Here is a 24,749-nt window from a genome sequence, read left to right on the forward strand (position 1 = left end):
TAGTTCCGCCATGCGGGCGGAGGGGCGGTGCTTGTGGCGGCGTGAGGGGTTCGGCTGCCTTGTCAGCCTGAGGTGGTCTGCTGCTGCATGTGGTCTCTCCTCTCGCTGCTGCGTCCCCTTGGCCTGCGCACCATGTCGCAGGGTTCGGCTCGCCGGCCGCGGCCGCCCAAAGACCCACTGCGACACCTGCGCACGCGGGAGAAGCGCGGCCCTGGCTGGGGGCCCGGGGGCCCGAACACCGTGTACCTGCAGGTGGTGGCGGCGGGCGGCCGGGATGCGGGCGCTGCTCTCTACGTCTTCTCGGAGTACAACAGGTCAGAGTGGGCCGACAGCTCCGAAGGTTTGGCCCTAGCGCCACGTGCTCGGGAGGCCTTCTCCTGTCAAACCCCGTACTTCCCTTACCTCCCTTAGTCAGCATGGCTTTCGGGCATCGGCGCAAAGCTTCCCATTGCCTGTGCCGGCGGTGAGTTTTGGTGTGCCCCGAGTCTCACCATCACCCATTCCAAAGCGGGGGCCTCACAGTGAGTGGGTAGGCTAGACCGGTTTTATAAGTTGATGGGGAAAGAGATCACTTCCCATTGGTCTATACCAAACTACACTCTTCCGTCACTAACCAAAGAGGGCTCAAAACCTACTAGCCAATCTCAGAACCCTGTCATTTTGCTTGTAGTTATGTCGCTGTATCTACGGTAGAGCATTTTTACAGAGTATACTTGTAAGTACAGTAATATTCCTCTCGTAGGTACCTTTTTAACTGCGGAGAAGGCGTCCAACGACTTATGCAGGAACACAAGTGAGTCAACCCCTGGCTTCTGGGGTGGAGATGATTATGGTCTTGAAAGCTGTGGTGAGAGACAGATGAGACTTCTCAGCAGAAACGATCTTTGGTCATCTTTGTCTCATCTTGCTGAAATGAATGTTTTTTCTTAGACTGAAAGTCGCTCGCTTGGACAACATATTTCTGACTCGGATGCATTGGTCAAATGTTGGGGGATTGTGTGGTGAGTATGTGTTTGGAGGTCAGAAGCTGGTGGGAAGTTCCTGGGAGCTTAACATGGCTTGCAGCTCAGGGGAGCTAGAATTCTTTATATACTACTTTAGTCAGCTTGAGTAGGGAGTGTGAAAACCTAGACTCAGAAAAGCAGGTCTTGATAGGGTTAGGACCTCCACCTGGACCACAGACACCTACTGTCATCCGGGCCAGATTTTGTCATGTTGCAGCCAGATTTTGAAAGCGTACTTGTATGGACAAAGGAGAGAATGGGGTAGTGGACTGCCTCCCCCTCCCCCTCCCCATAGCTGATCCTGCTATGGTGCGTGGTTAGATCAATGCTAACATTATTTTCTCTTTATGTATTGTATAGTTGCTTATAACCCAGACTGGGTACACATAGGTACATGTAGGTAAATAACTAGTATAGCCAGAAACAGCTCACAACCTCCTCCTCCTCCACCACCACCACCACCACCACCACCACCACCACCACACACACACACACAGACACACACACACATTTATACTGGGCAGGGCCTGCATGCTAAGTTGACATAGCTGATTATTTATTTGCTGATTATTTACTTATTTATGTTTCTTTACATTCTCTTAAGGAATGATTTTAACTTTAAAGGAAACTGGGCTTCCCAAATGTGTTCTGTCTGGACCACCACAACTGGTGAGTGTCTCCTGGTCACCTGTTAAAACCACCTCCTTTAAAAATGATAATAATCTTCATTTTTGTAACTTAACCCTCTGCCCTCAAGGATAACAGGTAGTGGAGTTAAACACATCTCCTCTCATAGTATATAAGTACTGTGTGGTCCTGGGTGAGCTGCTTTGCCTCTCAGCCTCAATTTCTTAATTTATAAAGTGGCCAGAATGATCCATAGGTTGTTAAAGATTGAATGAAGTGGTACGTGGGAGGGACTAAATCACTTTAGATACGGTACCAAAGAAGGACTTCGTGAATTACAGCCTTTTTCTTTCTTACTCTTTCTAACTCTGTCTCTAGCGAAATGTCTAAGTATGTGTTTCTCTATCTCCTTGAGCTTTCACTCTCTGTGGACCAAATTAGCCTTGCTTGTCGGGGTTCCTACTTCTCTGCAGTCCTCCTCTGTATGCAGAGGCATACATGCAATGCGCTGCTTCCCACCCTAAGCTTTTCTTGTGTGATGTTTGTGTGATCCACAGGGTGGCCTTTAAGTCCCATAGGCCTAGGCCCCTGTGTCTTTGAGCTGGAGCCACGAGGGCCAGCCCTGACCCCTTGTCTTGCTTTCAAAAGTCATTCACTCTGGAGCTATACCACACAAATTGGTCCTCCTCCCTGAGCCTTTCATTTCTTTCAGAGCACCTGATTGTTACTGACTTGTTTGCGTTATCCTTTGCCTCCTCCATCTCTGTTCTAATGAGAGCAAGGACTTCATGTCTCTTAATGTTGCTAAATGGTGGCATCTGATGACACTGGGCGCAACAAGTAACTCTCTGGATGAAACTGAAAGCACTAGCTGAGTTTTGTGTTCACCTAGAGTACATATAGTACTTACTTGAATACATTACTGTGCCATAGATTTAAAACGTAATTTCTTTCTTGCTTATTTTTTAGGAGAAATATCTGGAAGCAATCAAAGTATTTTCCGGTCCATTGAAAGGAATAGAACTGGGTATGTTGTTGACTGTGACCTGTTGTCTCATATTCTTACATGAGCCCTGCTTTTCAAATTAGAATCCATCAAGAACTGCCTTAAAGTAAGTCTTAGAATCACATGCCTCCTTCATCATGCAATGGTTTCTTTAAGAGCTGTGGTTCTGTTCTTTATTGGTTCCTTCTCTTTTCTTTTTAATAATTTATTTATATTTTATAGCCTTGGTGTTCTGTCTGCATGTTTGTCTGTATGAGGTGTCAGATACTCTGGGACTGAAGTTACAGACAGTTCTGAGCTGCTTTGTGGGAACTGAGAATTTGAACTGAGGTCCTCTGGAAGAGCAGGCAGTGCTCTTAACTCTCTCTAGCTCTTGTTCCTCTCATACCTCGAGAATGCTGGCTGGGCAGGAGGGAAGTACTTTAACCTGGTACATGCCTGCATTCACTTCTGCATCTCTCAGCCTCTACTCTGGCCCCAGACTCCTTCCCCAGTCCAAGAGGTATTTCTTAGGGCCTTGAACTCTTTGTAGGAGGAAGTGGTATAAGGAGTCTTTGGCCTTCTTTGTAGCTGACCTTTATCTCTACCTCTGCTGGGAAGCCTATAACCATGATGGGAAGAGGTCTGAATGAGAAGATATAGTAGGATCCTGGAGCAAGCAGCCACCCACCCCACCCACACCCCTACTTCCCCTATCCCCGTTGGCCTGTCAATGCTGCTCTGCTATAAAGCACTGACAGTTTTATTTCAGAACGTATACTAGTTCTCATGGCTGAGGAGATAAGAGTTCCTGGCTGGCTAGTAGTCTTGTTAACTCAGAGCTCTTGCGTTTAAGCACAGTGTTGGTTTATCTTTTCTTGCTGGATCCTTGTGCCGTGCTCATAACATGACTTCCCTGACTCTGCTCTGTACAAATGGCTGAGGAAAATAAAGCTTCCTCATTTTGTTTGTTTTGTTTGTTTGTTTGTTTTTCTTTTTTCCTCAAAAATGTTAAAGCTACTTAGAGAACCTGGTTTTGCTGTTATATTCCCATTAGCACTCTTAAGGCAAGTCAGTGGCAGTTGCGGGGAACCCTGGAGGTTCATTTTCCCATGCTTTTACTAATGCACTCCATTTCTTGACCTGTGTTTTTCCTGCAGCCGTGCGGCCTCACTCTGCACCAGAATACAAGGATGAGACCATGACTGTTTACCAGGTCCCTATCCACAGTGAGTCTGAGAGCCAGATTTCTCTGGAGCACATTGCTGTAGTTCCTCATCATGGGGAATGTGGGTGAGGAGAGTCTGTGAGGACTTGGTGTGAGTAGCCTGTTTGGGACCTTAGCCTCTTATGGACAGGACTATGCACTCAAACTGGCAAGTTCATTCTCCAGGGTTTGTTTGATGCAGATATAAGTAGAGACTTTTAATAGAAGAGAGTCATTGAAGGCTGAGAAGCTCCAGCCAATGCTTCATGGTACCAGGACCAAAAGATATGGCTTCTAGTTGGAAACAGATGATCTGCATGCCACTCTGGCTAAACAGAGAGGACCTGGTGGTAGGAGATGCCACCTGCAATGATCTTATCAGCTGCTGAGGGGTTATGAAGGAACTGAAAGAACAACAAAGGCAGAACGGGAGAAGGAGCTGAGGTTTATGCTGGCCATGGGTGTGTTCATGAGCAGTGGGACCGGTGCTTAAGGCCAGCAAGGGGGTGGCCCAAGGTCTCTTCACTTACTGCGGGTTAGGTGTTTTCTCTTACTGACTACTACTGCCACCCCTCCCAACCCCAATTGGAAGTGTTTCCCTTTTTTATTTCTTTCCCGTACTCTCTTCTCTTTAGAACACACTTTATTTTACTTCCATGTGTTTTCCTGTGGCTGACACTTGCTCAATTCTGCTGGCCAGTGCTTACTTGGAGCGCAGCAGGTCCTGATTGTGTGATGTACCTGGAAGAGCAAATGCAGTTTCTGTTGAGTCCAGCAGCTGTGTTTCAGCTTCTCATAACAGCAATTCCCCTCTTGATTTTGATATTTAAAAGCTGCAGAAGTTTGCTCCTTTTGGTGATGGGTATCCTGGGGGCCCTTGTAGATCAGTGTCGATAACTGAACTAGTCTATAGCCTGGATGCTTTTCAGCCAAACAGTATTGAATCCCTTCTGTGGGCAAGGCCATGGAGCCAGGGAGAGGCCAGCAGGCCTGGAAACTGGTAATTTACTGCTACAGGGAAAGGAGTACCGGTTTAAAAGACATTAGGGCATCTGCACATGTGAACACTACATGTGCAGTTATGGGAACTGTGTAATGTGATGACTTCCTGTTCTGCACAGGTGATGAAAAGGGGTGTGGAAAGCAACAGCCATCTCAGAGCCCCAAAAGACATCCCAACAGGCTCAGTCCCAGACAATCATTGGATTCTGGAGCAGCTGAAAATGGGCAGTGCCCTCCAGAGGGCAGCAGTGCAGGTAAGCTGTGAGAAGCAGGCCTTGGAGTTTTAATACCTTGTCCTTTTAATAGATTATCTCTAGGGACTGGAGAGATGGCTCAGCAGTTAAGGGCACTGGCTACTCTTCCAGTGGACCTAAGTTCAATTCCCAGCAACCACAAGGTGACTCACAACCTTCATAGTGTGACCTGATGCCCTCTTCTGGCATGCAGATAGAATACACACACACACACACACACACACACACACACACACACAAAAATTAATAAAACTTCATCTCTAATTGACAGTGATTGTGTCCCCTTTGGGAGGACGGTGATATGGATCTCTCTAGAAAGAGTCAAGCTAGTTAACAAACCTGTCATCTCACCATGCTGTGTATTATGCTGACCCTTCCTCTCACACTGCCTTACCCCGTGCCTCATGCATGCGGGGCAAACTGCCCACTGAGCTACCTCTCCAACTCTCTGTGAGCAATTTTGAAATGAACAGCACATGGCTTTCTGTAGTCACAGTATAGTGTGGCCTGTGGCCTGCCCACCTAAAAACTTGTACTCCTTGATCAGCTTCCCCTTTGTCCCCATCCTCCAGCCTTTGGTAACCTTCTCTGATATGGATTTTTCTGTTCAGATTCCATGAATGGGTGAGGTACCCCTATCTGAGGTTGCTAATGACAGATCTTTGTCTCCTGTGCTCTAAGTTTGGATCTTCACTGTGAGGAAGCTATTTGTACAAGCAAATGCTTTTCTTTGTCACGCAAAGCCCTGGTCTAGCTGGAGGGGTCAAGAAGGGTGGCAGGCCTAAGTATCAGGCCCCTTTGTGGCTTTGCATAGCCCCAGAACTTGTACTCATAGAGCAGCAGGACCTGGCCCACTCTTGGGTGTGAGTATCTGTTAGTTTTTTCATTCATGAGACAATACTTCAAGGAAAAGCTGCTTTGCTTACCATAGCACACAAGTCAGTGAGAGGCCCAGCCTGTCAAGATTCGCTCTGTCTGAGGAACTGGACACTCGTTCTGCTCTTCAGTGTTGGGCACAGATTAGTCGGTTCCCTCTGGCTTCACAAGCCTCTTTTGTATGGCAAGCTGAGAGGATTAAAGCCCACATATTTCCTTCAGGCCATTAACTGCTGTCTCATTTCTTAACATTTAGATACTTGTTTTTAAAATATATTACAATGAGGACTGGTAGGATGGCTAAATGGGTAGATACTTGCTGCCAAGCCTGAGACCTGGGATTGATTCCCAAAGCCCACATGGGAAAAGAAGAGAACAAACATCCGATAAACAAAGTTGTCTTATGACATCCACATAAGCTCAGCATCACCTACCCCCACAGTTATACCTACCCCACCTCCATAAATAAATGTAAACAATAAATTAAACATTGCAACTTATTTTATTCTGCTCCCAAGTGTTAAGCCAAATGGGATGTGTAATGTTTTAGTTGCTATTATGCTAGATTTCTGGTTGGAGTTTCTTTCTCCACATTTTCCTTCTCTCTCCAAAGAGCTGGAGGTGAACCCAGGTCCCTGGGCCTATTGGGCAAGCATTCTCTCACTGTGCTAATTTTCTTTTTATTTCTTTATTTTGAGATAGTAGTCTGAGCTGGCTTTGAACTTTTGATCCCTCTGTCATAATCTCTCAAGTCACTAGGATTACAGCTATGCACATCCAGGCCTGGCTGGAGTTTCTCATTTTCTATTCAGTTATTTTTGACATAAGAAGGATAAAGAGGTACATGATTAATGACAGGGTCTCTTTCTGCTTCAAGATGGGGTCAGCAACGTCCCTTTAATGTACTGAAGAAAGGGTCTGGAGAGATGGCTCAGCGATTAAGAGCACTGACTGCTCTTACAGAGGTCCTGAGTTTAATTCCCAGCAACCACATGGTGGCTCACAACCATCTGTAATGGTATCCAATGCTTTCTTCTGGTGTTTCTGAAGACAGTTACAGTGTACTCATAAATAAAAATAAATCTTTAAAAAAAAATACTGAAGGAAGATTAAGGGATAGTAATTTGAGAAGCATGTACAGCCTTTACATTCACCTTGTTAAATGTGCTTTTCCTCAGATGTCAACTGGAAAGCATGGGGCAGGGACCCCTCCCTAGTGGTAGCTTTTGTCTGCAAGGTAAGACTTGGCAAAGGTGGGCAGTGAGGGGCATGTGGCTAGTGGCCCACAGGTGGTGTGTTTCGAGACCTTCTGTTACCACCTGTGCAGTCATTTGCAGGTAGCTCTTGGGTTGCCGGTGTTGACAGAACAGAACTTCCTTCTCCAACCCTCACCCATGCTTTCATGGTGTTTCAGCTCCTCATCCAGTGGGGTGCCCTGTCTGTCCTGTGTTATGCTATGGGTATCTGAATTCTCTCAGAATTCAGAAATCATTCAGGGCAGCTGTTCCGGACCTGCAGGCCCTCTTGTTCTAGATATAAACTGGTGTCCTGGCTTTCCTCTCCTTTTCTGCTGCCACTTTGTTTTGTTGGCAGTGCTAGAGATGGTGTCTAAGAGGCTTTGCAAATCTTAGCAAGCTCTCTACTGCTGAGCTACATCCCCAGTCCCTTTCAGTTATTTATTTCGAGACAGAGTTTTACTAAGCTGTCCCCACTGATCTTGGTCATCCTCATCCCACTTTCTTTCCTCTTGTTATGGTGCTTGTCAACTGAGGGTTAGGAAAGCAGTGAGCCAGCTCCAGTCATAGGAGCTGGAGAAAACAAGACCTGTAGCAGCACGTCATATAGGACACTGCTGGCTTAGGGCAGCTGTAGTTCCTCTGGGCCCTCCTTGGCATATTGCACTTCTTCCTGTTGAGCAGGAGTTGGATTGAATCCTTCTTAGAGATAGTACAAGTGACTTGCTGTGAAATGTCCTTCCTGTGCTCAGACTCACTTGGTATGAGGTGAGGGACTTGTTCACTGTGGCATTTGTTCATACTTGAAGGTGCCACCTGTGCCTCAGCGTCTCTGGTCTGCAAGCACATAGTAAACCCATAGTCCTCCCACCAGCAACCTAGTGTGTAAGATGGGAAGGTTTAGACTCTAGATAATGAGACTCTGGGGTCCAGAGAAGTCTTGGTCCTAGGAGTAACTTTTAAAAGTAAACTTGATAGTTTATCAATATTTAAGGAAGGAAAAAAGTTCCAATGTGACTCCGCAGAGACCTGACGGTGGCCTTCTGCATCATCATGTGTGAACTCTTTAGGCTGGACAGAAGCTTACAGAGCGGGATGGATTTGCTGTAGGGGGTCTGTGTCATCTAATGAAAGGACTATGCTGGGAGTTTGTCACCAGTATGGGATCCTGAGTCTCTGTCCAGTAAAATCTGATTTGAAGGATATGTAGAAAACCACTACCCACACTGTTATCTTCCTGCCAGTGTCACTGCTCAAGTGTTGGTGTACAGCACTCACTGGCCCTGGAAGACAATGCTTTGGTAGCACCCTGATGTGAGATTAGGTCATGAAACAACCCTAGTCCCTGCAATTCTCCTAAGGCACCTAACATCCTTGCTGTTTGTTAACTGATGTGGAAGAGTGAGAGTACACTGGTCCTAGTCAATCTGGTGTTAACTCTAAAGGCTTTCAATGAACACCTCTTTAGAATATGTATACTGACTGCATTTTAATGACTGAGGAGATAACAAGAAGTACGTCTACTATGTTAAGATGAGCTTCAGCACCTGAAACTCTGTTTGTGTTCTGTTTGTCACAGCTTCACCTAAGGAAAGGAAACTTCTTGGTGCTTAAAGCAAAGGAGCTGGGCCTTCCTGTGTGAGTGTCAGGTCCTTGGGAACTCCATGGTAGGCCTTGAGAAAGTGAAGGTTTCTCACAGAGCTTGCTTGTCTTTCAGTGGGACGGCCGCCATTGCACCCATCATTGCTGCTGTCAAGGATGGGAAGAATATCACTTATGAAGGAAGGGAGGTGAGGCTCCTGGCTTCTGTGATTTTGAAACTGCAGATGGGGCCTGGACACTGAGCAGAGCTGCTGTGTGGCTTAAGCTTACAGATACCACTTTGAAGGTTGTGTGGGACAGTGTGGGATTGTCTTCTTTTGGCTGCTACCAAACCTTTGATGCACCCTGTGGTGCTTGGCATCTCTGTATCTGTCTGCTCATACCCGGTGGTTCTTTTTGTGTGTAGATGCTTTCCCTCAAAGTGCTTGCCTTCAAGGATGGGCTTCACTAGTAAGTCTCAAAAGAGAGTTATGCACTTTGTCTAAGAAGGTGTTTCTGGTGTTGAAAGTACCTTACATACTAACCCTTCCACTATCCACTCAGGTTTGAAATGTCTTCCTAAACTAGTGCTTATCTGCTGAAGTATGGACAGAGCAAGAAAGGATGGGTGCCAGGCTTATGCTTTGTGTATTAAATATGGGTTGTATAATGGTAGCAGCTTCTGAGCTGAGGCTGAACTAAGATTGTTCTGAAAGAGCATTCTGTTCCAATTCTGTTCCTATCTACTATTCTAGATTGCTGCTGAAGAGCTTTGTACACCCCCAGATCCAGGTCTTGTATTCATTGTGGTAGAGTGTCCCGATGAAGGATTCATCCTGCCCATCTGTGAGAATGACACTTTTAAAAGGTAATAGTGAATGATTTTAGCTGGGAAAGTTGAGCGCCATCACTGTTCAGCACAGACATTCATGTCCCAAAGATAATTCATGTCCTTGACATATAGTGTGTCTCTGGGAAGGCCTGGGTTTGGAATTCAAGGTGCGTCTTGCTCTTACTGGCAAGATTTGGGAAGTATTGTAATTAGTGTGCTTTGAAATAAACAACTGAGAATCACAAGCCATTGAAGACTAGACAAATCAACTGCAAATGAGAGAGAGAGACAGAGACAAAGAGACAGACAGAGACAGAGGCAGAGACAGAGAGAGAGACAAAGAGAGATAGAGAGGCAGAGAGAAAGAAAGAGAGAGAACACACCAGCAAGAGAGAGAGAGGCATCTAAATCTAGAACAAATTTCAGAGTAAATGCCCAGGCAAATGAATTATTTTACCTATTTATACCCTATATGAGTTTTCTTCCCTCACCTACATTGAGTCTAATAAGGTAGGGCAGAGTGTCAAAGACCCTGTGGTCTACGCTGCTAGGACAGTCTCAGCATTAAAACATCTCTCTGGCCCAAGTGTTGTGTCTACTGGAAAACAGCCAGTTCTGCAGCTTCAGTCCTGGGTAGGCATCCCTCCACCATGTCTTTCTGGTGTTTGGGGGTCAGCCTTGAACACAATTGGCAAGTGCCCTTCCATCTGAGCTTCATCTCCAGCCCTTGTCCATTTGAAACAAGATATCACCATGTAGGCTCACCTGGCCTTGGTCACATAGTCCTGCCTCAGCCTTCCTAGTGCTGAGAATGGTGCACACTACCACCCTAGGTGGAAACAAGCCTCATGTTTGTTTTAAACTTGTCCCATCTGTAGTGGCTTGTTTGCTTACTTGTTTCTTCACAAGCTATTTTATACTACATATACCACAAATCCCTTGTGCTCTTGTGCTTTTCTGTAGCAGGATAAGGGCCTGCCTAGGCCACTTTGTCCTTCGTGGGGTCAGTGCCCTGACCAGAGACTATACTAATCTTTGAGCAACATAGCCTATTGCAGCCAGAGGAACTAGAGAGAGAAGGGGTGTCTTGGGGCAGGGTGGGTGGTAATGGAAACAGCCACTGAACTAGAAGTGTCACCAGGTTAGCAGAGCATGCCTGGGTGGGAGGTGGTATGCGTGGCAGCAGTGAGTATTCCAACAAACAGCTGCACAATCCCCTTCCTTGCATGTCTTGAATTTGTATCTCTTTCTAGACACAAACTCATTCTTCCTTCTGCCCAGGTACCAGGGAGAAGCTGATGCACCTGTGGCGCTGGTGGTCCACATAGCCCCAGAGTCTGTGCTCATCAACAGCAGGTACCAGCAGTGGATGGAGAGGTACGGAGACCTGTCCAAGGCACAGAGGGACACTCTTATGGGTGTTGCTGTAGATGATTAATCCGCTTTTATCTCCTCTGTGCGTGTTCCTTGCTACCCGCTCCAATCCCTTATAGTTTACATAACCGTGATAACTGTTTTAAGGAGTAGGGAAGGGTAAGAAAATTGGTTAGACTTAAGCAAGCCAGCCTTAGCATCTGTTACCTAGCCTCTGTATGCTTAAAAGGCTCAGGGATTGACTGGTTCCATCTGAAAGGCTGGATGAACAGAGTCCATGGGGAATCAGCAGCCATTCATGAAGTTGTTCTGGAAGCAAGTCTCCAGAAATAGTATCAGGAGGTAGGGGACTAGAACAGCAGGTCATTTCAGTGTCCCTGTGGATGAATCTTGTCAGAGCTGTACATTCTGTAATATAGGAATCTCACAACCAAAATTTTAGTACTATTAAAATATTTGTGTAGATTGTGCAAGGTGCACAGATGAGGTAAGCATGAATTTTTGGTCCTTGTTTGAGTAGGTGAAAGACAACTGTCCTTATATGACTTAATTTGCCTTACGAAGGATGGCACTATGAATCTTAAGGATTTCATAACCAACAAGATTTATTGTCTAATTTTAGCTGAAGTTTTGGCTAGAGACATTTTTACGTCTAAGCCAATTACAGGGCTGTTCCTATGTGGAGGAATCAGCAAATCAAGTTACCTACGTGTCCAGTTTGATTTTCTTGACTTTTTCTTTTCTGTAACCAAGATTATCAGAAGGTCTTCCCCTGTCGTATCTGATCCGTCTTCTTTCCTATTAACACAAATACAGAGCTATCTCCCATAATAGCATGCCCTTGGTCCAGTGACCCGAAACCATCAGAGGTATGGATTGATTCAGATTAGCAGCCTCTTTTCTCTTCAGGCCTGTCCTATTTTGACCTCTCTCCCAGAGGATTTTTAATATAACCACCAAACTTACAACTGCATGCATTTTAATAATTGAAACCGTTCAGAAAAATCAAAGCAATCTAAACAATTATCATTATCTGTTGAGACAGTGTTCTTCCATTATTCCCTGTCTTGTTGTTATATGGATAAATTTTAATAGTGAGATCAAGGCCTAAATATTTTTTCATCTATGTATATCTAAATTCTCTCTTTTATGGAGCGAATACCTTGGTGGGTGGGTGTGTGTACACACACACACACACACACACACACACACACACACCCTTTCTCTTTATAAGAGTTAATATAAAGCAGTCTAAATAATTATTATTATCTGTTGAGTCAGTGTTTTGCCACTATTTCCTGCCTTGTTCCTACACAAGATCAATGCCTAAGTTTCTACTGTCTGAGATAGGGTTATTTTCCCTACCCCCCTGATTTTGATTTACATTTTAAGATCAAAACCCTCAATTTATTCATCCATATACACTTAAATTCTCCCTTCCATGGAATTAATATCCTTTCCTATTTGATTTTAATTTATTTTCTTCTGTTACTATATAAGCCTATTCCCAGGCTACCAATGTCATATGCCAGGCTAAACAATCCCAGAATTATGGTGGAGCCCATGTTCAAAGAACCCATTGCGTTTGAAGCATAGACTTCACAATTTTCCTTTAAAGCAATTACCATTGTTTCTCTCCTCTAATATTAAAAACAATTAAATTATTAATTTTCCCTTTGGAGATTAATATCTCTGTGGATATATATATACATTATATCACCTTTCTCTTTATATGAGTTAAATTAATATCCTTTCCTATATAACATGAATTAAATCCCTTCTGTTTACTGTATAAACCTATTCCCAGGCTATCACTTTGTCATGTCAGCTAGGCAATCCCAGAACTCCCATGGAGCCCATGCTCAAGGAACCCAGTTGCTTAAGGAGAACAGACTTTAATTTTCCTTTAAATCAATTCTCCATTTCTATCTTATTTAGACTAGCTCTCAGTGGCCTACCTTCTCCTCAGCAGGAGTTGTCTGATTGCTGCCTACCTTCTTCCAGCAGGAGCTGTTAGCATTTGCTATCTAGGCTCTTGCAGCATCACTAGCCCACTGCCTATGTCCCTGGGTTGGTCTGGGTATATCTCATTCTTAAGCCATAAACCCCAGAATTATGTGCACCAGTTTAACACACCTTTTGTCCTAGTTCCAAACCTGTGTGGCCCAGGGAGGAACCATGTGGCTCAGGCAAAACCTGCAGCTCTGCTAAGAAACCAATTCTCCCCACCTCCTCATCTCATGTCACTGCTTGAGTTTTCCATTCTAGAATCTCCAATTAATTCTTAATAGTGAGTTCAAGCCTAACCTGGGGCACAATCCCCAACTCTTACATGTTGGCAGTCTCTCTGTCTCTGACCTATACTTCTCTGGCCTGGACCTTCTCCTTCCCTGGCATAGTGCTTTCCTCCACCTCCTGAGTCCCTGCCTGGGAATCCTAGAAGTCACACCTCTGTCTTCCCGCTCAACCATTGGCCACCGGCAACTTTATTACCAATCAAAGCCAAGTGGGGGCAGGGACCCTCATCATCTTATGTGCAGACATGCTGATTCCTGTGTGATTTTTGGAAACCCAAATAACATAGTACAAGCATTAAACCAAATCGACAACATGTGGGTGGTTGTGCTTAGATCGATGTTCCTATACTAAGTACTGCTCTGCTCACTGCCTGCCCTCACCTGAGCCTGCCTGAATTTTCTCTGGGCTTTTTGTCTTGGGAATTCTGGCAAGGGTTCCTCTGAGGAGAGTCTGTGCTGAATCATGGCCATTAGATGGTTCAGTGTCCCACTCCCCACTTGTTGAGGACTCTTTGTTATATCTCTTACACTTTGCTCAGTCAGTGCAGAGGAGATCCTGGCACATGCACCAGCCTTCCACTGCACATCTTCAACTTCAACTGCTCTGGTTTATTCTTAGCTGGTCTATAAGGAGAAGGTTTCCCATCATATAACCCTGCACTAGGGAATAGCACCAGGAGAATGTTGGAGCCTTAGTAGTTAGTGACCTCCAGCGGCTTCTCAGCTTCCCTGCCAGCGGCCCCTCTTTGCCCTGAGCAGTTCTGGGTCTTAGGCTCTGTCTTTCATTCCTTGTGTGTCTGAGTCAGAACACAAATTGTCTTGTTTTCCTCTTAGGCCTTTTTCCTACCCTGTGCTTGGTGATGGTCTCACACCGTCTTACACCTCCTTAGTTTCCCTGTTCTTTGCTTCACTATCAGCGCAGGAGAGATGAAAGCCTGGATTTTGACCCAGAAGCTTCAGGATTATGCCTGGCTGTGTAGTCATTGTTTGGGGCAAATGACATAACTCTGAGTCTGTCCATCTACATAAGGCTTTATCTGCTGTCCTTTTCCTGAGGTGGAGAGATTCCCTGACAGACGCTATAATGATGGATCCTTTTCCTGAAATGGGATGGGTCCCTCACAGAACCTCTAATGATGGGCTGTTTCTTCCTAGGTTCGGGCCTGACACACAGCACCTGATTTTGAATGAGAATTGTCCCTCGGTCCACAACCTGCGCAGCCACAAGATTCAGACCCAGCTCAGCCTCATCCACCCCGACATCTTCCCCCAGCTCACCAGCTTCTATAGTAAGGTAGCATGTCCCACATCCTTCCTAGCCAGTGGACTCCTGCCCTTTGCTCTCTCACTGAGAAGTGTGTTCTCATCCTCCAGGAGGAAGGTTCTGCCTTCAACACGCGGACCGTTCGGGGTCAATGCCTCCTCAAGTATCAGCTCCGCCCCAGGAGAGAGTGGCAGAGGTGTGGGCAGTTCTACAGAGACTTCTAGTGTGGGGCTTGGGAGGGGTCCTGAAAATGGTCAGTAGTGCTGTTCTGGAAAGTTTCTGCCACAGTAGTCAACCTGTGCAGCAGCAGGAAGAGCCCAGCTCCTGTCACAAGGTGGTTATTGGACAAGGTCTCACTGTGTAGCCCTGGCTGGCCTCAAACTCAGAGATCTGGCCTCTGCCAGAAACTTGTATCTCTCAGCCTCCAGATTAGGGCCACAGGCGAGCCTTTTAATTCTGGATTGTAGTTCATTCCAGATATAGTCAAGTTGACAACCAGGAATAGCCACTACAGGTTTTTAATACTTCTGGCCTCCTAGCATCGTTGTTAGAGTAGATCATATGTTAGGATGTTACTATGAGCTGATGTGGTTGAGTAATTGCTCTGTAGTGGTGTGCCTGGGGCTATGGGCATCCTGCATAACTTCCTCAGCCCTTGTGCCAGTGAAAATGTTATTCCAAGATCCCAGATCCAGTGAGTTGATCTGGAAAGGTTGACATGGGTCTACTTTATAAGGTTCAGGGTGCTTTCCTCCTTAGCGAGCTCAGACAACCAGTCCTCTCAGTATTTGTGTTGAGTGGAGGAAGCCAGCAATATCAGCATTCCCTGAGGCTTGCTAAGGAGGTAGGCTCCCCGACTCCACCTGACAGCTGATGCCAATTTGAGTTCTGCAGATCACCACGGTTCCCAGCTGTGTGTATGCTCACTTTAGTTTGAGAGGTATTTACTGGGAACCTCCCTCTTAGTTAGGGCTCTTGTGGTCCTTCTAGGGGACAGTGCTTCATATGTGGGCACACTTAATTATCACAGCCTTGGTTGGGGGATGTGATGGTGCAGGGAACAACTCCACTATAAAGAAAGATTCATCTTGCCCGAGCACCAGGAAGCCTTGATTGTAGGGCTTGAGGCTGGAGAGGTTACAAGGAGCTAGGGTTGTTCAGGACTCATTCACCTTATTTAGTGGAGGAAGGTTCCAGAGACTAGAACTGCCCGAATCATTATCTGTATGAGTGTTCTATACCTATTACTTTTCTGTTTCTATGGTAAAATACTATCACCAAAATAACTTTATAGAAAAATGTTTACTTTGATTGATGGTTCCAGAGGGTTAAGAGTTCCTCATGGTAGGGAGGCGTGGCAGCAAGTGGCAAGCATGGTATGGCAGGAGGTGAGAGACCATAGCCTCAACTGCAAACAATGCAAAGAGAGTGAACTGGGAGGGGCCAAAGCTATACACTCCTAAAGTTTATCCCGAATGATGTTCTTCTTCCAGCAAATCTGCAGTTCCCTATAACCTCCCCAGAGGCATAACACACATGAGACTGGGAGTCGGGGGTAGAGATGGTACATTTTTCAGCCAAACCATCAAGAGTACACATGGGTTTATTCTGAACATCCAAACTAGCATTTACTGAGAGGCTGTGCAGAGCCCTCAGGTTACCAAGTTATTTTCCTCTGCAGGGATGCCACACTCGACTGCAATACTGATGAATTCATAGCTGAGGCCCTGGAGCTCCCCAGTTTCCAGGAGAGTGTGGAGGAGTACAGGAAGAACATGCAGGAAAGCCCAGCCCCAGCAGGTAAGCCAAAGCCCTGGGCAGCCTCTCCTCAGCATCGCCTGCCTGCAGCCTTCCAGACTCAGGCAGGGGCTGGACAAACTGCATCCTGATTATTTAACTCAGGGCTTCTCTGTATTGTAACAGAAGGCTGAGGGAGGTGTTGAGGATCTTAGCACCTGTGCCCCCCACTCGGTAAACTCTGCGTTTAGTGACAGTGTCTGGGTATTCTTTAGGGCCCACCTGTAGGAAAATGGTTTGGAGAACCCCTGTGAGACCATGGAGATCCTCCCTTGCCATGATTGCTGTTGATCTACTCTTGCTTGGCTAGGACTGTGAAAGATGGCCGCCATCTAACCAGTTTCATTGTTCCATCAATTGGAGACTTTTGTGACTTCGTACTTTGGGTGTTTTTGAGTTTTCAATTACTGATAAAGAGAATGCTGGGATAGAAGAGGGTAGATTTTAATCTAGCCAGATAGCCCTTACCCACCCTTGCTTTTCTTTCTGAAAGTTAGTGCTAGGTCAGCCACTTCTCGTCCTATGTGTGTCAGGGAAGAACTATTTCCTGGGAATTGCTTCATCCTTTCTGATTAAATTGGTGCTCTGGTGTGTTAGTTTATGGCCACCCAAGTGAGGCTGAGGGCCAGCCCTGGGTACAGCAGATGTAAGAGTATATACACATGAAGTGTACAGTCTTAATGCAAGGTAGAGGTTCCATCCCCATGAAGGAAGTGGCTAGTCAGAGCTAAGGAAACCTATGTTTAGTGGGGTGGGTTGTTTTGGTTTTTTTAAAGAAAGGCCTGAGGAAGTACTCTCTTCTAGATCCTTTTCTTCAACAGCCTGCAGGCCTCATATTGACGTGGAACACCTTCACCCAGTGCCCTCTGGGAAGGTGGATTGGACTGGATTGCTTGTCTACCTCATGACAGAATGCTGGCTTGTAAATTCACTTGTATTTCAACAGAGAAAAGAAGCCAGTATCCTGAAATTGTCTTCCTGGGCACGGGGTCTGCCATCCCAATGAAGATCCGAAATGTCAGTTCCACACTCGTCAACCTAAGGTACCATGTGTCTTAGTTAGGGTTTTACTGCCTGGAAGACCCCAGGACCAAGGCAACTCTCAGAAAGAACAACACTTAATCGGGGCTGGCTTACAGGTTCAGAGGTTCAGTCCATTATCAAGATGTGAGTATAACGGCATCCAGGCAGGTATAGGGCTGGAGGAACTGAGAGTTCCACCTCTTGTTCTGAAGGCAGCTAGGAGAAGGCTGGCTTCTAAGGAGCTAGGATGATGGTCTTAAGGTCCACGCCCACAAGAACACACTTCCTCCAATAAGGCTGCACCTCCTACTAGTGCCAGTCCTTTGGCCAAGCATATTCAAACCATCACACCATGTTTGCTCCAGAAGCTGCTGTCCATCAGAGCTTGCTGCTAAACAGTCCTCTGCACTCACCAGGCTGATTGTCCTGGAGCAGAAGTAGTGCTTTGCTGTGCTTTATTTCATTTAGAATATAGAACTGAGATAGGGTCTTGCTATGTAGTGCTGGCTGGCCTGGGCTTCTGCCTCCCAAGTGTTGGGCTTGCTGTATCTACTTGCTTATTTCTGGGAAACCTGCAGTCCCATCCCTCATGACTGCAGAAAAAGAATTGAAACCTCTTTATGCTGTCCACATTGCTGAGGTGTATTCCCATGAGCTTGTACTTTAAGCCTGTGAAGGACAGGTGACTACAGCCTTGTTTGACTGGTAAGCACATGCTGAAAGGAGTTGCTTCAGTTCTGTTGCCTAAGCTTCATGTCCAGGCCCTGAGCTGGTATCTTAACTGATACCTGTATTGCCTGTGCATACCTGAGGTCAGACTGTGTGCACTGCAGTCCAGGCTCATGTGAGCTCAAATACTTTCAAATCAAAGCATGGCTTCTTTATGAGTGAGAAATGTATGAAGGTGGGTTTTCATCGGCTGGCCTCTATTTAGGACTTCTAGTTTCTGATTCCTAAACTGAACCTAGTACCCTTGTTGAGGTGAATAAAATCTTTTTTTCTGATGGAGGCTTTCCCCTAGAAGTCACTGTCTTTAGATGGGTGTGGCCCTTCCAATCTTTGTGGCTTCCTTTAGAGAGGAAGAAAGCCAAAGGGATACCTCTGTCTGTCTACCTGAGAGTAGAGCCTCTGCATTGGAATGTTGAAATTGGACTTGAGACATGCCCAGCAGATAGCTGTGAGAGTCACACTAGCCACCTCCCCATAGAAGGTTCATGAAGCCCATCCTGTTTCAGGACAGTTTGAGGACCGGGGTCACTTGGGAACTGGGAGCCATCTCCTGTGACATTGATGCCTCTGGCACTGTCAGCTGAGTGTAGCACATTTAGGGGGAGCAGAGGTGTGCTGTGGGGGCAGACCCCAGTCTATAGTCTGCTTTTCTTTTTTCTATTTTTGATACCTACCATTGTGTTGATGCATATCCTTAAAGGCTTCAGGCTTCTTTGGATCTTTCTCTTATATAGAGAAGATAGACTGGTCTAAAATGACCCAAGTGGTTTAATTAGTTGACTTTCATATGTGCTCCCCAAAGGACAGGCAAGTGTAGCTGTGGAAGATGGGGGTGGTGTCCACAGCTGCTGCCTATTCTGTCTCTTCTGCAACAATGCCATGCTGGAAAATCTAGATTAAAGCCTGTTGGTCACTGTCTTTTGCAGCCCTGACAAGTCTGTGCTGCTGGATTGTGGAGAAGGCACTTTTGGGCAGTTGTGCCGGCATTATGGACAGCAAATAGACAGAGTCTTATGCAACCTCACTGCTGTGTTTGTGTCCCATCTGCATGCGGACCACCACACGGTGAGTGTGGGATCCCAGACGTCAGCATGTGGAGGTGCTGTCCCCTTGGGCTTCTTTCCCTCTAGTACCAAACTTGAGTTTACTCAGCATTTCTTGCTGAATAAAACTTGCTTTACACACAGCCTGCCCAGCAGGACTGTCCAGATCTGGATCTTTTAGGCTTCTTAGGTCTTACCCCATTGCCCTCCTTCTAACACAGCTGTTTTTCTGCCTATAACATTTCAGTCATTAGTCAGCATATGCCACCCCCATGACACAGAGTCAGTGAGATAGGGAGGGACTTGAGCCCTAAGCTGTGGGGATGACGACTGGACCTGGCTCATCACCTGTGCTCTCCTCCCCAGGGCTTGCTGAATATCTTGCTGCAGAGAGAGCATGCGTTGGTAAGTGAGGAACTTGACTGACATTGGTAATTGCCTGCTTCATTATTGGCTGAACCTACCACTCATTTCAAACCATTTTTACTGGGAAGTTCCCTTATTCAATTGTACGGGGATCTTTTTTCAGGCGTCTCTGGGGAAACCTTTCCAGCCCTTGCTAGTGGTGGCCCCTACCCAGCTCAGGGCCTGGCTGCAGCAATATCACAACCAGTGCCAGGAGATTCTGCACCACATCAGGTGAGCATCATGCCCACCAGGCTCCAGGCTTTTGCCTTCTACTGCTGCCTCCTTTCAGACCCCAGCTGACTGGGTGGCAGCAGAAGTCCTGGCAGCTATGCCCTTGGAGCACAAGTATCCCAGTTCTCCTTGCAGCTGTGTACCACCATGACTGTGGCCACTGTCTCTGCAGCTGACAGTTCCAGGGTCCAGTGCACAAGCAGCTGTTAGCACAGACATCCAAGCCAGGTGGTACAGGGCAGGGATGGCCCAGCCTCACCTGCAGGGAAGGATGAAAAGGAGCCCTTCTGACAGATGCTGCCTATCACCTGCAGTGTTTTAAGTTTTTGCAGTGAGTTGGATAGGCTGGATGTGTGGCCTAGCTCTTTTCATTTCACCAGTTTTCCTGTCTACATTACTGGACTAAAATCATGATTCTCAGAACCACTGAAGGTTTTTCATCCAGAGAACAGATGTGTTGATTGCAGGAGTTAAATGATTTTTTAAAATACATGTTCATTATCATTTTCAAGTACTTTTGCCTTCTCTTAGTATGATTCCTGCCAAATGTCTTCAGAAAGGGGCAGAGGTCTCCAATCCCCCAGTGGAGAGGCTGATCAGCTTGCTGTTGGAAACTTGTGACTTAGAAGAAGTAAGTGGTCCAGGTACAGAACCCACAGAGGGCAGGCAGGGTAGGGAGTAGAGGCCTGAGCCCTCCATCTCTGCTCCCTCAGTTTCAGACCTGCCTGGTACGGCACTGCAAGCATGCTTTTGGCTGTGCGCTGGTACATTCATCTGGCTGGAAAGTTGTCTACTCAGGGGATACCATGCCCTGTGAGGCTCTGGTCCAGATGGGTAAGTGAGGGAAGTGGGCCTTGAGAGATGCATGGGACAAGTGGCATGTGCCAGGTGTGTGCAGATGGGTGTGTAGGAGAGGCCATCACATGGCAGACCGGTTCTTATCTAGTCGGTCCCCTGGCTCTTGTCTTGAGGACACATCACAGAACCAAGAGAGCTGAGTATTTGAGTCAGAACACGGCTGTGGATCCCAGGCATATATGCTACCCATTCAGACTTTTCCTTGATGTCCATGTTCCTGTCCAGGGAAAGATGCTACCCTCTTAATACATGAAGCCACTCTGGAGGATGGCATGGAAGAGGAAGCAGTAGAGAAGACACACAGGTAGAAACACTGGTTTGTCCTATCTACCCTCTTCTCATCAAGTGAAAGCTAAGCAGCTATCCCTCACCCCTGCAGAGAGCTGGTGCCCACATCCATGTAGGGCTGGCTGGCTTTCTTCCAGGCTTGTGTAATTTCTTGAACCCACATTAGCTTTCCTAGGCACTCTGTCTCTGTTCTTGCATATCCCCCAGGTAGGGTTCTCTGGTGAGGCAAGGTGATTTTTTTTAAAAGAACAAACCAGCTGGAATAAACTGTCACTTCAGGGAAAGGTAGGGTCGTGACTGAATATAGGATGTTTTAAGAAGAGAGACCTGACCTTCCCAGGGACTGTCTCAGATGTTCATCCTGACAAGCTGATAGCTAGCACTCACTGTAAAGCCTTCCTTGGGAAGTGTGAGCAGGCTCTGGCCCTCAGGAGCATCTCTGCTGACGCAATAGTCTTCTGAGGACTCCTACCAGCCTTCCTTGGCGTTGTCAGCATGGGAGGGACAGGCTTGTGGACTCCTGACCCAAGGCTATTTCTTGCTTTCTTTTTTGCTACAGCACCACCTCCCAGGCTATTAATGTGGGGATGCGAATGAATGCTGGGTTCATCATGCTGAACCACTTCAGTCAGCGGTACGCCAAGATCCCCCTTTTCAGCCCTGACTTCAACGAGAAAGTTGGCATCGCCTTTGACCACATGAAGGTCTGTATGCCACAGTGGACTGTGAGGGCTCAGGGGGCAGGGCCAGATGATAAAGTGACCCTCATTTGATGCCTCTTTTATGGTGTAGGGCCACTGAAGGAAGAAACTTTCTCTGTCACTAGCCATGTGTAACCAAAATCAGACTGACAAAGTCTGCTCCTGGAGGGCCTTCCTTCTCTCAGGGTCCTGGAGATTCCAGAATGTCTCATGCCTGGGCCATTCCCATTGCAGCAATAGCACAAACCTGTGGGGCAGGGACTAGTAAGAGAGAGGAGCAGAGATGGGCCTTGTCCCTTTCACCTTCCAAATGAAGGAAGGGGTGGGGCTTGAGCCAGTTATGGTTGTGAGGAGCTTGACAGAAACGGCTGGACTTTTTGTTTCTTTTCCCCTTGGTCTCTCTGCCCTTAGTCTAGGTGTGGGGAATTGGCCTTTCTTCATTTTTATGTGTACTTCCCTTCTGAATAGCACTCTTTAAAGCTAAGGTCCATTGGCCTGAGGGTACAAGCACGGAGAAGTGGTCTGACTCCATACCCCAGCTCACACCCTCTTTCAGTGTTTTTGTCCTGTCTGTCTCTCCAGGTCTGCTTTGGAGACTTCCCGACAGTGCCCAAACTGATTCCCCCACTGAAGGCCCTGTTTGCAGATGACATTGAAGAGATGGTGGAACGCAGGGAGAAGAGGGAGCTGCGGCTGGTGCGAGCAGCCCTCCTGACCCAGCAGGCAAACAGCCCAGAGGACAGAGAACCCAAACAGAAGCGAGCCCACACAGAGGAACCACACAGCCCACAGAGCAAGAAGGTCAGAGCCCAGTGAAGGCCTAAACCATCCTGGACTGAAGGCTGTGTTCTCTGCCCTGTGTGGAAGCCACATCTGTCATCTTGGTGGGAGCCAGCGCACACAACTAGCCAGGAGGCAGCATGGAATCAGAGTATGCAGTCCTCCGTGGCCATGGCTGGGGGAGCACCCATCTTTCAGGTGCCTCCGACTCCTGGAGGAGAACACAGTGGCAGGACAGGAGACTACACAGTCGAAGACAGCAAGCCAGTCTTAAAAGAAGTCATGGAAATTGAGGTCTCTGCCCCTTACTCACTAGCACAGGGGTTTTCTCTGCATGCCAGAGCCAAGCCATGTTACAAGTGACATTGGGTGTAAATGTCCCAGGCTCCAAGAATAGTATTTGCAAGGACTCAGACTCAATAAAGCTCAAGTTTGGAATCCAGCTTCAGTGTGGGTCTTCTGTGGGCTGGGTTACCCAGGGAGGACTGCATGCTTCCGTGGCTGCAAGGATTGTGGAGCCTGTTGTGCTCCTTGGTCCATGATGACAGTGAAAATCACTATGAAAGTATGAAGAAATGTCACCTTGGGCTAGATGCCTGTTGGATCTGAAAACAGGTTAGTGATTGAAACATGGGAGGATGTTCAAAGTCAACTCTAACATTTATATATTCTCCCTACCCAGGAGAGCGTGGGAAGCACTTTAGAAACGCCAGTGTGAGACAGCAAGGACTTGGCCTTCCCTGGTGGCAACCTTCAGACTTCCGCATGGGACAGCACAGGATGTTGGTACTGCCTTGCAGCCTTCACTGAAACAAGACCATGTGCCAAGCTCAGGGTTAATAAATCTATTTTAATAACATTACTCTTGACAACAGTTTGTACATGTATGTAAAGATAAACCTTCAAACCCCAGGCTCCGTTACAAATTTGGGGACTGGACTGCCCTTGCCAGGAAGTGAGCAAAGCTGTAACGCCAAGTCTGCAGATCCCACTCTCGGAGAAGGGTGAGTTTACGCTGCTGGGAAAAATAACTAAGCATTTAGAATTTTTCATTGTACACCTGTACATAGGTTTAAATTGAATGGCTCAAATTAAACAAATATAGATTTCATATATACAAATATATCACGTATAGGTATATCTATTTTCAGAGGAACAAACTTTAAACTTTGACTGTGCATGCATGGCCCAGATCTGTTTTATTCCCTTAATCCCAAAATGTGAACAGGCTTCCTGCGCCCTTGCTCCAGGGCTGCATGGGACATAGTAAGAAGGATGAGCAGGGTCTGCTGGTGAGCAACGCAGGCCACCCTGTGGGCGAGGTGCCCAGTCCCACCCTCTCTACCCGCTTTGGGAAACAGAGTTATTGCTAGTCAGCTGTAACCTCCAGAAGAGGAGCGTCAGGCCCCACATACCTACTACGCTGAGTGCCTGAATGCGAAAGTGCTCTAAGATACCTAATGTGTTTGGGGAACATGTAGACCTATATAGGGCCACCTATGTTCAAATCCTCAAGTCAGATTGTCAGCATGGAATAAAAGAAGCCTTCATCACACAGGGGGAATAAAGCTGTCAGAAGTAGATGTCTTAAGCTGTTTACTTTGGAGCTGTGAGTAAGTGTAGCCTGAAAGATCTTTGTGGCTGGCCGGGACCCTGGCAGCAGGCAGAGGACAGACAATGCCCAGGACTTCTCTTGCTCTAGTGAAAGGGTCTCCTCTTGTCTTGCTTCTCCTCTGGCCCTATGGTGATGCTGCAGGCAGGACCTGACGTCCCAGTCAAGGCAGTAAGGGGATTCTCCTGCACCCTCATTTTGCAAAGGCCATCCTGACAAGCCCTTGAGTGGAGAGGTGGATGCTGCTTGCCATAGAGGCCAAAGATGGATCAAAATAGGCACAAAGTCAAAAGGCAAAGGTCAAAAAAAAAAAAAAAAAAGGCTGGAATCATCACCCAAACTGAACAAACAGAATCTGCACCACCAACACTGGCCACATGGACACAAGACCTCTTTTCCTCTGCCCACTCCACCCTGGTGTTGGACATGACAGCAAAGGGCTGATGGAAAATCCTTGGTAGGCTAGGAGGCCCTGCCCTGGGTGGTGTCTCGGGGCCCACAGATGTATATACACGTGTCGGGGTGGGCCACATCAAAGGGCTGTACTCTCTGACTCCTCTTCCGAGTCCCTCTTGTCAGTCGCCGAGTGCCGTCGTGCATGTTCCAGGGGGCTCAGGCGGAGCGTTGACCCCAGCTCTATGTGGATGGAGGGGACATCAAAGTGGACAAGATCTGCAGAGAGGAGGTGAAAAGGGTCCAATTGCAAACTGATAGCATAGGAAGCAGGCTGGCCTGGGTGTG

The 24,749-nt window shown here is 46.9% G+C and overlaps 2 protein-coding genes across 6 annotated transcripts in view; one reads left to right on the top strand and one right to left on the bottom strand.

The window, feature by feature from the left end:
* The first annotated feature begins 17 nt into the window (after positions 1–17).
* Positions 18–23,255, top strand: Elac2 (elaC ribonuclease Z 2). Of its 3 annotated transcripts, XR_004113775.1 has the most exons (25): positions 18–314; positions 743–793; positions 931–1,001; positions 1,609–1,673; positions 2,601–2,658; positions 3,777–3,845; positions 4,945–5,079; positions 7,134–7,192; positions 8,770–8,828; positions 8,908–8,980; positions 9,527–9,639; positions 10,885–10,980; positions 14,430–14,568; positions 14,649–14,734; positions 16,220–16,338; positions 17,282–17,378; positions 19,014–19,152; positions 19,497–19,535; positions 19,660–19,769; positions 20,301–20,400; positions 20,483–20,603; positions 20,853–20,931; positions 21,475–21,619; positions 22,199–22,690; positions 23,079–23,255. XR_004113775.1 is itself a non-coding variant. In XM_031354905.1 (24 exons), the coding sequence occupies exons 1-24, from the start codon at positions 88–90 to the stop codon at positions 22,430–22,432; spliced, it is 2,484 nt and encodes an 827-aa protein (XP_031210765.1). In that variant the 5' UTR covers positions 18–87; the 3' UTR covers positions 22,433–22,838. The 3 variants fall into 3 exon arrangements, 2 of the variants coding, with proteins under 2 accessions (XP_031210765.1, XP_031210766.1); XM_031354905.1 differs by lacking the exon at positions 23,079–23,255 and having other exon boundaries at positions 22,199–22,838; XM_031354906.1 differs by lacking the exons at positions 18–314; positions 743–793; positions 931–1,001; ... (8 more) ...; positions 10,885–10,980; positions 23,079–23,255 and having other exon boundaries at positions 14,462–14,563; positions 22,199–22,838.
* The window catches only part of Arhgap44 (Rho GTPase activating protein 44), a 170,702-nt gene continuing 169,179 nt past the window's right edge, over positions 23,227–24,749 (bottom strand). Inside the window, exon 20 of one of the 3 annotated variants that reach the window (XM_031354908.1) lies at positions 23,227–24,644. In XM_031354908.1, the coding sequence (XP_031210768.1) occupies positions 24,541–24,644 (104 nt within the window). In that variant the 3' untranslated portion in view covers positions 23,227–24,540. Of the gene's footprint in view, positions 24,681–24,749 lie in introns of all 3 variants that reach the window. The other 2 variants (XM_031354907.1, XM_031354909.1) reach the window with 2 other exon arrangements.

The sequence above is a fragment of the Mastomys coucha genome, unplaced genomic scaffold (genome assembly GCF_008632895.1).
Source record: "Mastomys coucha isolate ucsf_1 unplaced genomic scaffold, UCSF_Mcou_1 pScaffold5, whole genome shotgun sequence".
NCBI classification, from domain to species: Eukaryota; Metazoa; Chordata; class Mammalia; order Rodentia; family Muridae; genus Mastomys; species Mastomys coucha.